The following is a 12,297-nucleotide window of genomic DNA, read 5'->3' as shown; positions in this document are numbered from 1 at the left end:
ACAATGAGTATGTCTGGGTGGGTGGGGCACTGGTCTAATACGGAGTCGAGTTTGGCGTAGAATATCTTCTTTTCTTCAGTTTCACACATCTCGGTAGGAGCTAGTGCTGATTTCAAATGAATATTTTGATCTCTAATATATATTTTGAGATCAGTGCTTGAAACCGCCCTCGAGGGACTCTGGCTCCTGCCCTTACAAAGGGAAACATGCCACAGGAACGGATCCCTCCGCTGCCACCAGTGTCAGGAAGAGGGGGTATTCCTAACTCTAGATGTCTAGAAGACCATGATAATTTGATCTACAGTAAGATTTTGAATCTAACGAGTTAACATCTAAATAATAGCACCACTGAACCTCTATCATATTTATATCAAACGAGGAAGTTTGGAATCTAACGAAAAGAAAAATCCCGGGCGTATATGGTGCGAATCAGCCGCTACCTTGGGTGAGTGCGTGACGGCATTGTTCTTCACCCTACCCTACCACCGTTTCCCATAAGGATTCGAGAGTACGTATAAGGATGGGCGATCTATTAAGGCGTTTTGAATTTACGACGATCTGTTGCAGACCACTGATCTGATCGTAAAGTCCGTGTTCTAGCTATTTACCATTGAGATCTGAAATCTGTTTCAGATCACTGATCTGTTGATGATCTGCCTCATCAGAAAACGGAGATGGTTTGTAGCTTGAAAAAAGAATACCTTGGAGGAAGAAGATGTATTCTCCCTCCAAGGCCAGTAGAACTCTCTTTCAAGGGACTCTAGCCTTGAGAGGGGGGAGGGGGGGGGGGAAGAGTGATGATCGGGGAGACTATAGAAAAGGATAGTGCTCTTCAGTAATGTTTGGATAGTTGTGCATCTATTGCGGTGGACAAAATGCTGCATTATTAAGGGGTAACTTTATTATTTATAGGGCGCCTGCTTTAGTATCTTATCCAGCCTTGTTTATTATTCTTGTTATAAAAATATAATTTACTAATGGGATAAAGAAAATACATTTGTTGTTATGTTTTATTAAGTGCTATAATAGCCTATACTATATCATTTTGAGTTATTTATTTATGTCCCAAGTAATCTCACCCCCTCTGGATTAAAGAGGCAATCTTCCCGATTGGCCAGTGGCCACTGGGAACGAGGCGCGCGTGTCGCCCTTTATCAAGACTGTATCCCCCCTTCAGTGAACAGTAGGTCTTTGGGTGACTCAGCATCATATGATTTCTCCCTCAAACTCAATTGACAGCCAGAGCTCCAATGCTTATCTCAAATTTTCAAAATCATAATTAAATTATTGTAACTATAGCTCTGAGATGTGCAGGATCATCTACCATGGGATCACTGACCTCCCAACTGATATCTAAGGATGAAAAGGATTCAGTTCTTCTTTCAGTGATCAAGTGCGATGGAATCAGATCTATATTTATGGAGGAATCACCTATGTCAGTTATTAACCCTGGTTTCAATCTCAATTACAATAGTTCTAAATTCTTCCAGGGTCGATTTTGTCCGATGGAGTCTACTTAAAGACTAAAGTTACCGTTGTTTAATAAATGTGGAATGGATTATCATCTACATTATACAGCGTGCTCATAATAATTATGATCATCGCTGAATTTACAGCAAAATTTTATTATGAATTATTTGTACAACAAACACCATGAAATCAAATGCAGTTTAACAGGAGAGCAGTTGCTACTTGAGATACAATTCCGTTTGTCTCTTGTTTTTAATAATGAACTGAAAACAAAAGTTGAACGTTGTGCTTGAACATGCTTGTGGAGTTGTGCCACGACCAGCAGCAGTGGACAGGGTGTGACACAACAGGAAGAACTGCCTACCATGGGAAATGTACCCTTATGTGATTGCAGCAGGATTGGTTACCCCGTGATTGAGAGTGTATACGTCTTGCTGCTGTTGCTGCTGTTGTAGTTGTCGTTGTTGAGCCTTTGATTTGTTATGATGAACTGCGGCACAAAACACCCCAACCGCAATCACAGCCAGCGTCCCGAGCACAATCAGAGTTATCGCCCAGCCACTGAGTCCGGATTCCGATTCTAAAGGAAAATTATATTATTCACTCTTTCCTTAAAGTTGCTCACACACACACACACACACACACACACACACACACACACACACACCGCTCCGTAGTTCAGTGATTAAAATCTCTGCGCTGCCAGGGTTCGCGGCCTGACAAGCGGAGCTTCGAGCCCCGTTCAGGTCGGGATTTTTCCGCTGACAAGGAGTGGTTACTGTCCCCCCTTGAGCAAGGGGGGACAGTAACAATCACCACCCCGACCATCACGCCCAGCACCCCCAAAACGGACAGGATCCCTCCCACGAACACCACCCCATGACAACCTCAACCACCCTCCCCCCATGGACACCCCCCCAAGGACCATCCCGGCCACCGTTAAAACACATCCAAACACCTCTGGACATGCCTCCTCATACGTACCCCCACGGACACCCCCCCAAGGACCATCCCGGCCACTGTTAAAACACATCCTAACACCTCTGGACATGCCTCCTCATACATACCCCCCCCCCCTCCCAAGGACCATCCCGGCCACTGTTAAAACACATCCTAACACCTCTGGACATGCCTCCTCCTACGTACTCCCACGGACACCCCCCCAAGGACCATCCCGGCCACTGTTAAAGCATATCCTAACACCTCTGGACATGCCTCCTCCTACGTACCCCCACGGGCCCCCCCCCAAGGACCATCCCGGCCGCTGGTATACCACATCCTAACACCTCTGGACATGCCTCCTAATACGTACCCCCACGGACACCCCCCCAAGGACCATCCCGGCCACTGTTAAAACACATCCTAACACCTCTGGACATGCCTCCTCATACGTACAAAGTGTTGGGAAAAATGATAATGAAATGGAAAATATAAAAAAGAGGAAAATACATTGAATCAAACTATTTAAGTGTTATCAAGGAGAGGAGAAAGTAAAAATATTAACGCATGAATCAACGGAAACTTGCAGAATCTTTACCTGGTACGTTTTCGCAGTCAGTGTCGCTCATCAGGTCTTCTCTGCCTATGGGATAGACAGCCACACAGACCCGGTACACCTCATCCGTGCTGTTGAATTCATCGATCCAGAGATGATAATTCTAGAACATGAAAGAAAGGCGAATGTTTGTGGCTTCGGTTCACCAATAGCGCCGTAATAATAATTTTTTTTTCATTCTCTCTCTCTCTCTCTCTCTCTCTCTCTCTCTCTCTCTCTCTCTCTCTCTCTCTCTCTCTCTCTCTCTCTCTCTCTCTTACGAGCGTTTCCTCCTCGTGTTGTAGGGACTCGCCCCACGTGACCTTGAAGCGAAAGGTGAAACCCCAATGGTTGTAGGCAGAGAAACTCCAAGATGCATAGATTTTATCACCACGCCACTCAACATACAGGGACGGGCCTGGAAGAGCAAAGAGAGTATTCCCCCCCAAAATAATGATCAGCACGTGGCAACTATACATAATTTTACATAGCATAGCAAACATGGCAGTTGTCAAAATTTTATGTGGGGATCTTAATGAGTGGGAATATATATAAAATCAACCACACATGAAGCACAACTAGACCAAAAAGAAGAAAAACAAAATCAAGCCATCAGATCCTACCTCATCGCTAAACCTATTATCTGGCCAGGAATGAAGACACCGTACAGGGGGGTAATGACTGGGGACTACCTCGGGTAAAGGGTGTATGGCCCGAATTCCATTGTACTATAACCTTCACCCGACCTCTGTGTGTCACGAAACACACGAGAAGTTACTCCAGAGGGTTTTACCGGCACCAGGATCGAACCCGTGACCAGCGAGATTGGAAAGCCACTCCTTAACCAGTCAGACAAAGAGGTACCCCCGCATGCTAAGTGAGTTTGGAAGGTTTTCTTCTCAGTGATCTGTTTTTTTATTATTATTTATTACAATTGTATTTTTTCACTTTATTTTAGAGTGTGATTAGTGACAAATCCACACAAGAAGTTATGGGAAATAGCATCTTAGTGACCATTTTAGAATGTGTCAGGCCTTCCGGAAGTCAAAAGGAAGCATTCTCGAAATTTTGGAAAGTCTTCGCATTTGGAAACACTAAGGGTAAGGTGCCTGTGGAAAATTTAGCCACGAATCTGCAATTTTGGCTCATTAGTAACACATATCTTTAGGAACATCTTGCTAAAACTTGAAGATACTAAACACGAGCATTCATCAGCAGTTACATTTTTTTTGTACTTTTTCATCGCAGTACAAGTAGATGATATGAATATTTCTTACACTGCCAATTTATTACCATGAATAAACGATAAAATTGTATTTTCAGTTAAGTTCTACAGCTCTTATTAGTTAAAGGGCCCATATGATGACGAAAAAGAAAGTTGCCCATTTCCCCATTTCTTTGGGGTAAATATGCTGGTGTCTGTTTGGCCTAACCGCTCCCACATGATAATTTAAAAAAAAATTCTATCATGTCCAAAAAGTAGCCCGAACAATAAACATAAAAAGTCTCACTTTTTTATGTATTTTTCCTGCAACTTCTTTAGCTTTTGTCTTTGTAACTACCAATTCTTGTGTGGATGTAAGGGGAAGTGGCATTCTGGGCAATACATTACTATGCTACTACTGTTACTACTACTACTACTACCACTACTACTACTACTACTACTACTACAAAAAAAAAGTTTATTCCACCTCAGGTGACAACACATATGAAAAAAGGTTCAGTGAATTAAGGAAGCGCTTTTGAGTGCTCGTTCTCCAACATGCTTTGCCCTACCCCCATTGGGTTAGCTGTAACCAATCACCAGCAACATTGTCTAGCCTCTCCTTACAGACTCTATAGGGAAAGGCTTCTCGCTTGATTTGCTGTCACCTGAGGTGGAATAGACAATATTACTATGATGATGATGATGATAATGATGATAATGTCTATGATAACAGTAATAGCATCTTCTCTCATACTCACTGATTGGCAACGTGTAGGCGGTCATGGTGGCCTTTTCGTCGCTATAATGGTATCCTTGGCCTACTTGCACTTCTACGATATACCTATAAAACGACCTCAAACCATCCACTATATATTCAGTTTCCGTTGTAGTGTAATAATGGTAATCAATATCGAGTTGATACAGGACCGGGGGCTTCTGGCACACGGGAGGGTCCCAGGTGAAATGAAGAGCAGAAGTGCTGAGGGGTTTGACCGTAAGGTTCTCCGGCACTGAAAACAAGTCGTGCATGTCACTTGACTAACAATGTAGGAACAGCTAAGTTCTCGACTAAATCAAAGAAAAACTATATTACTTGCTTAGGCTAAATCACACGAGGTGGAGTGACTAGAACATAATAACTGCCAGTATTAGGAAAAACATGCTTTATCTTTATAAAACTAGAATACATAGTGTACAGCTATGAATTACAACATACAGGTTATCAGCTACGGAGACGAAAGTGGTCTCCTATACTCTATTTTATTTAAGCTCCCGCAGAACCTCTGCCTATGGAGGTGAAAACTGGTGAAGGCGTGCACACATCAGACTGGCTGTTCGTTTGAAGGAAGGGTGAGGAGGGCGGGGAGCTGATTTGGTGACTCAGTGTTAAAGACTCACCCTCATCTTTGGTCGGGGCAGAGGGATCCTTCTCTCCCCATATATATATATATATATATATATATATATATATATATATATATATATATATATATATATATATATATATATATATATATATATATATATATATATATATATATATATATATATATCATAAAAAAAACAGTACCCACCTTGAGTTGGAGTTTCACAGTAACTCATGCAGGAATGCTGCAGTACATTTCCGTCTTTATTCCTTGCATAAATGCAGGTGTAATACTTTTTTTCAACTTCGAGGCCCGTCACAGTCAGGTTACTGGTGTTGGTGGATACATTTTGCCTGACGTCACCCACCTCTACTGAGAGGTACTCCACGTCGGGACACACCGGGGTGTTGGACCACTCCACCTGGAGGCTAGTACATCCCACTGGCTCGCAAGTTTCAAATGTCACCACATCAACCACTCCTGAACGAATAAAGAACCATTGTTGTTTTGCTCCTTCTTTCTAACACCGACATTCAGATCGAGGACCAACATATGGCAGCTGAGTGTTACTCTCACACAAAAAGAGAGGAAAGCGAGATACCAAAAATGCAAATGATAGAAAAGTTTCCGAGATGCCTAAATTTCCTTCGTCCTGAGAGAGTCAAAGCTATGGGGAGGTCATGCACATCATTACTGCCCAGGATCAAACTACTCCAGCTCACACCTATGCTCTCTAACTTGCTAATGCAAAAGTTAACCAGTACTTTCATTATTTCATTGCGTTCACTGGTAAACTTTAAAGCACCCTCTCTTTGTCATTCCTCCTTCCTAGAACAGTAACGCTTTCAAGAGGAAAGCATCAGTCACCTCTACAAGCCAAATTGATCATGACGTTGTGTGTGGAGGTTTTCCAGTCTTCGTTTTGTGTTTGATTTTTTTTCTCTTTTTCTGTTTTGCCAGTGGACTACTACTATAGTACTACTACTACTACTACTACTAATACTACGACTACTACTATACTACTACTACTACTACTACTACTACTACTACTACCATTACTACTACTACTACTACTATTGCTACTACTACTACTTACCTGACCCGCTGTATATGATGGGTTCCCAGGATGAGTTGCTGTGCCCGTCGCCGCCTTGAGTCCACACTTCCACCGTCCCGTAACCTGGTGCACACAGGCCCTTGCTGGTGCTCTCTTGGCTGTGATTGAAGTAGCTGATGGAGTCTTCGTCATTGAACGACACTCTGACGGCAGTTTCAGTGTAGCAAGGGGAGGAGTCCGTCGAGGGGTTTACCCAGGAGATATACTCAACTCCTTCCTCGAGATTCATGGCGAAGTTGGTGACCTTCTCCGGACCTGTGAAAAGAGGATGGGTGACAAGATGGATGGATAGATGGGTGGATGAACGGAGCGTTTGGCTGCGCGTTGTGAGAGTGATGACAAGGGAATAAAATGTTTTAGGACTAAAATCATTATTGCAACACGAGAGAGGGGAAGGAATGGCGCGAAAGAGAGGGGAATGCAACGGGAAAGCCGTGTAGGTCCGATAAGACAGCCCAACAGTTGAACAGACATAGTGGCAAGCAAACATTTAAACCAACGGGAGATGCTGACAATATCGTGACAGAGAGGCAATCCAAGGAGACAGCCAGACAGTTAGTGACATGCAGACATACAGACAGAAACATAAGAGACAGACAGGACAATCAAGACAGAGAGGCAGGCAAGACAAAAAGGGAAGCATTAACAGATATTAATTAACGAACTTATAAAGACAGGGACGATGATAGAGACAAACAGGCACACCAAGACAGGAAGATAGACCAGACAGGAGGAAAATGTTTACAGAGCTTGACAGAAGGTTAAATGGACAGTGGTATAGACAGTGGTGGACAAACATCACGCAAATCCATCAATAGTCATACAACCAGGTCCTTGCATACACCCACCAGTGACGGCGGAGAGGGGTGGCGCAGAATACGTGTCCCCGGCGACTGTGGTGGTGGTGTTAGTGCAGGGGCTGACCACGCCACAAGGTAAACTGTTGAAGGTGCAGATGATGTCAGAGCAGTGGATGGTCTGGGGATAAAGAAACAGCCGATACGCAGCATGTTAACAGGGCTTCTCTTGGTGACGGTGTAAGCGCTGATTCAACAGGACGCATGACCTCACTAGATGACTTAGTGCGTGGTACTGAGTGAAAGGTCCAAGAGAGCGGAACCAACGTTCTTTAGCACCAAATATATTTTGATCAATTTCCTTTGGCATCTTCCTCTGTCTCCTCTGGCTGATATTTTTCAACACACTTTAGTTATATCCTTGCCCTCACTCATCCATCTTAAAAAGAAGAAAACGGGCTTACTGTCTCTACTACTACTACTACTACTTTGAAAGGGGTAGGCGGTGGTTGAGTGGTTAGCGTGCGGGCCCCACATTCACCGTGTGTTGGACGACACGGGTTCGAATCCCCACAGATTGCTGTCCTGAAGACCACCCATCAACCCGGACTCTAGAGGAAACCGTCCAAGTGAATCAGGAACGGGCTGGGGCCGACTACCATCCAGGCTCCTCAAGAAAGCCTACCGGCGCTATAGGCTGACACGTAAAAAAAAAAAAATCACTGCTAACAACTACTACAACTACTACTACTACTACTACTATACTACTCAAACTCACCTTAGTACATTCGTTGGAGCTCTCTGCGGTAAAACTGACATTGTAGTCATCAACGCCCAGCCACAGTAATGTCTTGACCCAGGTTACTTCCACGTAATATGTCGACACAAGACTCACATTGACCTGCTGACCTGGGATGGGAGGGCACAGTCACGGACAAGAATATTCCTCCCCCAACTATTATATGCATGCCCATTACCCCCTTCCCCACACCTCCCTTCACTCATTGCCCCTAATTGCTCACGCTGCAACAATTATATTACAGCATCCATACTTTGAAAACTTATTAATGTATTTGCATGTGGTATACTAGGCAGCTGGAGTGAAAAAGGGCAGAAACGGACATATTGAGCCTGTTTTAATTTGAAGTCTGACTCAATGGGTATGATTTTACTGTTTTTACCTTTTCCAGGTTGCCCTCTGTCTCCCGCGGAAGAGAGCACATTACCCCATTTTGGGTAATTTTCTCCAGGTTGAGAACCCCTACATGGTCTAATCCCCCGAAACTGCTGTAAATCTTGCGTTGGTACAGTCAGATATAACTCTGAAGAGGAATTATTAAACGCAGTTGGGACAATGTGCCGCCTCGCTGAACACCTGTTGTTTACACTGAACTTGAGGAAACCCCGTGAATTGACTCAAAACCTCAACCATAAGCTGCTTTGAAAATTCCAACACGTCCACTTTAGTGACAGGGTGCATGCAGACGACGTTTGAAAAATCGTCCGTGACACTACGCATTGGGACTGTAGCCTCGATCGCCTCCTCCCTCTTGGCGAGAAACAAGCCGCCGTCCACCGTCCTGGCTCCCTCACTCACCTTTCTTCTCTTCTGCCTACGTCACGCGACTTCCCGAGCGACGATAAAACTAATGATATGCTATCATGTGCTGCTCTCCCTAACATGTACACGCATTACATAGAAAGCGTGACCTAATATGAAGACTGATCGCCAACTTTGGAACTCCAAGACGAAGATGAACGATTCCACTTACTGTAGACACGCGTGGGGAAGGTCCAGGCCTGAAAAAAAAAAAGAATATGGCTCAAACGTGTACTGTTAATTTGGTTTTACTGACGTGTGTGTGTGTGTGTGTGTGTGTGTGTGTGTGTGTGTGTGTGTGTGTGTGTGTGTGTGTGTACTCGTGTGATGATAATAATGAAAAAAATAACAATACTAGTGGTAATGATAACAATGACTATCATGATAATAGTAACAGTATTATTTCTAGTAATGAAAACAAGAATGAAGGTGCAGCCGCAGTCGGGAAAATCTAGCCTGTGCACAGAAGGCTACATAAGTAAACGTTTGCAGGCTAGCACATCCGTCAGAACAATCACTGCCACTACATTGTTCTCTAGGTATTGGAGGAGATATTGCAGCTGTCATCTTATCAGTGAAGGCAATGGTAGGCTGTGGTGACGGCGCATGGCACGGGGCGGCGAGGACTAAGCACTGTGGGTGGCTGCAGTGACCAGGGGGAGAATGCTTGAGCAGTGAGTGTGTGTGTACTCGTGTGATGATAATAATGCAAGAAATACTAGTGATAATGATAATAATGACTATCATAGACCTCGTAGTACCGATCTTTGGGTAGGACTGAGGGCCGTATTTTAAGACACCATCGCTTCTCACATCAACTATTTCTAAAGGTCAAAGAGGGCATCAATCGGGTTTTCATGAGTGTTTAAGGTTCATGGCACAGAAGAAGGGTCACACTACCACCAGGGTCATAAAACTACTCCTGGAAGTGCCCCAAACTCTTAGGAAAGCCATGTCAAATTGGTGAACGTAGGTGGCGGAATGTTTAAAAATACGGGCGAGACCACTCACACACAACACACCGCGACAACGAGGTCACAACTCCTTGCCTGACGTCGCGTACCTACTCACTGCTGGGTGAACAGGGGCTACACCTACACGTGAAAGAAGATAAACCCAACTTATCTTCACCCGGCCGGGGAATTGAACCCCGGTCCTTCTGGTTGTGAGGCAGACGCTCTACCCCTGAGCTACCGGGCCGTGTGTGTGTGTGTGTGTGTGTGTGTGTTGCGCTGTTACCAAACTATCAATAACATTTCGATAAGAGAGATAATATGCCAGTGATTATTCTATCAATACAAAAAAAACATCACTTCAGATTTTACCTCTTGAAAACAATTAGAGCTACAATAAACATACGGAGTAATGATGAAAAATAATAACAATGAATGAATGACTGAAGTTGTACAGATCCAAGCTCGATAATGGTAGTACAGGGAAAATTAAGAAAAAATATAGGAAAAAAGTAGTACAGGGAAAAATAAGGAAAATTAAGGGTATAACAGGGAAAAAAAGGAAAAAATAAGGGTAGTACAGGGAAAAAAAATAAAAAAATAAGGAAAGTACAAGGAAAAATAAGGAAAAAAGGGGAAAAAAGAACAAATACAAGGAAAAATAAGGGTAGTACACGAAAAAAATATGGAGAATAAAGCAAAAAAGGGGAAAAAAGGAAAAAATAAGGAAAAATAAAGGAAAAAAGGGGAAATAAGGAAAATATAAGGTTAGTACAGGGTAAAAAAGGGTAGCGGGTGTGCGGCATAAACTCGGCACACATGCGGGGAGTGAAACACGATCAAGAGTCTAACATGGAGAACAGACGGAATGGTAACAGGGGATGGTAGACAATGTATAGCCGGGATTCTTATCGCCAGCTCAATTCGCCTGTTTGAAGAAGCCTCTCGTGGAAGTTTCTGGGCTTTTCATGGACTGCTCTGTGATCATAGCGATAGTTTTACACGACCTCTGCACCCTGAACTGGAAAATTACCCATGATATTGAAAACCAAGTAAATTAACCATCTGTGGCCTCAGAGAATAGTCGTAAAGGGAGTCCGGGACGTTTAAGAAAATGGCCCACAGTATGCTTTCAGGAACTGCCTTGTCATGATCAGCTGACCCTCTGCAGAACCCTCGTGGCCTACTGAAGATGGGTCAAACCAGGTCAAACTACCACCAGGGTCATAAAACTACCCATGGACATGCCCACAACTCCTACGAAACCCTTGTCACATGTGTGCGCTGATGCACCGAACTGTTTAGGAACGGCCTAAAAATCTTACCAGCAGCAGCAACAGGAACGGCGGGAAGACTCTCCCGGCGGGCACCATGATGGCTGGGGGTGGACTGCTTGCGTCGCCGCCAGCGTCCGAGAGGGTGGCTCATCATGCCTTATCTCAGTTGCCGCCACTGATGGATAAGTGTACCTGGCTTGGGTGATAAAGGGCAGCCATTAAAAAGAGAAAATACAGTGTTCAGTGGTGTATATTTTATAATGAACACTTTATACACGTAACATATCCTCAACTTCAGTGATTTTTTTATATTTTCTTTAGTTCGTTCTTGTTTACCTTCGCTTTATTTTTCTTCCGTTCCGCTTAGTGCGTGCCGACACGTCGATGATGTTATCACCGGAAATTGTAACGAAATGGGTCGTCATCAAGGCCGATAAATTTCCTGGATTTGCTGGGATTTCCATACCACGAGAGAGAGAGAGAGAGAGAGAGAGAGAGAGAGAGAGAGAGAGAGAATAAAAAAAAATCACCTTCCTCATTGTTATCGATGGGTGGAATGCTTTATCAAACTGATTCGCTTAAGATATCAAACACAATGTTAAAGAGTAGGGAAAAAACGAGTTAATTAAAGTGCGGGACATTAACAACACGGCTCAGTTCTGCAGAGATATAAACCTGCTTATGAAATTTGGCGCCTCATCATAGGTCTAGAGAGATAGCAAAGAAGATAACAGATACCAGTTGGAAAAGCAGAGGAAGAGAGTGACGACCCAGGAACTGTAGAAGTCCGGCCAGGTGGGGAGATGAAACTGGCACCTTTATTTATTATTTTTTTTCCCGAGGGGAGATGGAATGCGCCAACACCACATAAAAGCTAGAGTGGGAACTGTCTTTGTCCTGCAGTTGACTAATAATGGCTAGCGATGAGAATGATAATGAAGCAGAAAGAAAAGAGGAAGTTGGTAAGCATACACA

General features: G+C 43.8%; 1 protein-coding gene across 3 annotated transcripts; it reads right to left on the bottom strand.

Moving 5' to 3' along the window:
• Nucleotides 1-1,605: 1,605 nt before the first annotated feature.
• On the bottom strand, nucleotides 1,606-11,506 carry LOC127002691 (uncharacterized). Of its 3 annotated transcripts, XM_050868755.1 has the most exons (10): nucleotides 11,371-11,506; nucleotides 9,265-9,292; nucleotides 8,271-8,401; nucleotides 7,544-7,673; nucleotides 6,675-6,950; nucleotides 5,786-6,058; nucleotides 4,970-5,221; nucleotides 3,286-3,422; nucleotides 3,008-3,128; nucleotides 1,606-2,050 (listed from the first exon to the last, which is right to left on the bottom strand). In XM_050868755.1, exons 1-10 carry the CDS (start codon nucleotides 11,416-11,418, stop codon nucleotides 1,851-1,853), a joined length of 1,596 nt encoding a protein of 531 aa, XP_050724712.1. In that variant the 5' UTR covers nucleotides 11,419-11,506; the 3' UTR covers nucleotides 1,606-1,850. The 3 variants fall into 3 exon arrangements, with proteins under 3 accessions (XP_050724712.1, XP_050724718.1, XP_050724728.1); XM_050868761.1 differs by lacking the exon at nucleotides 8,271-8,401 and having other exon boundaries at nucleotides 7,544-7,635; nucleotides 11,371-11,488; XM_050868771.1 differs by lacking the exons at nucleotides 9,265-9,292; nucleotides 11,371-11,506 and having other exon boundaries at nucleotides 7,544-7,635.
• Nucleotides 11,507-12,297: the final 791 nt, after the last annotated feature.

This window comes from Eriocheir sinensis, chromosome 2 (genome assembly GCF_024679095.1).
Source record: "Eriocheir sinensis breed Jianghai 21 chromosome 2, ASM2467909v1, whole genome shotgun sequence".
NCBI classification, from domain to species: Eukaryota; Metazoa; Arthropoda; class Malacostraca; order Decapoda; family Varunidae; genus Eriocheir; species Eriocheir sinensis.
The sequence above is the reverse complement of the archived record's forward strand: the minus strand, read 5'-3'. Positions and strand labels throughout refer to the sequence as shown.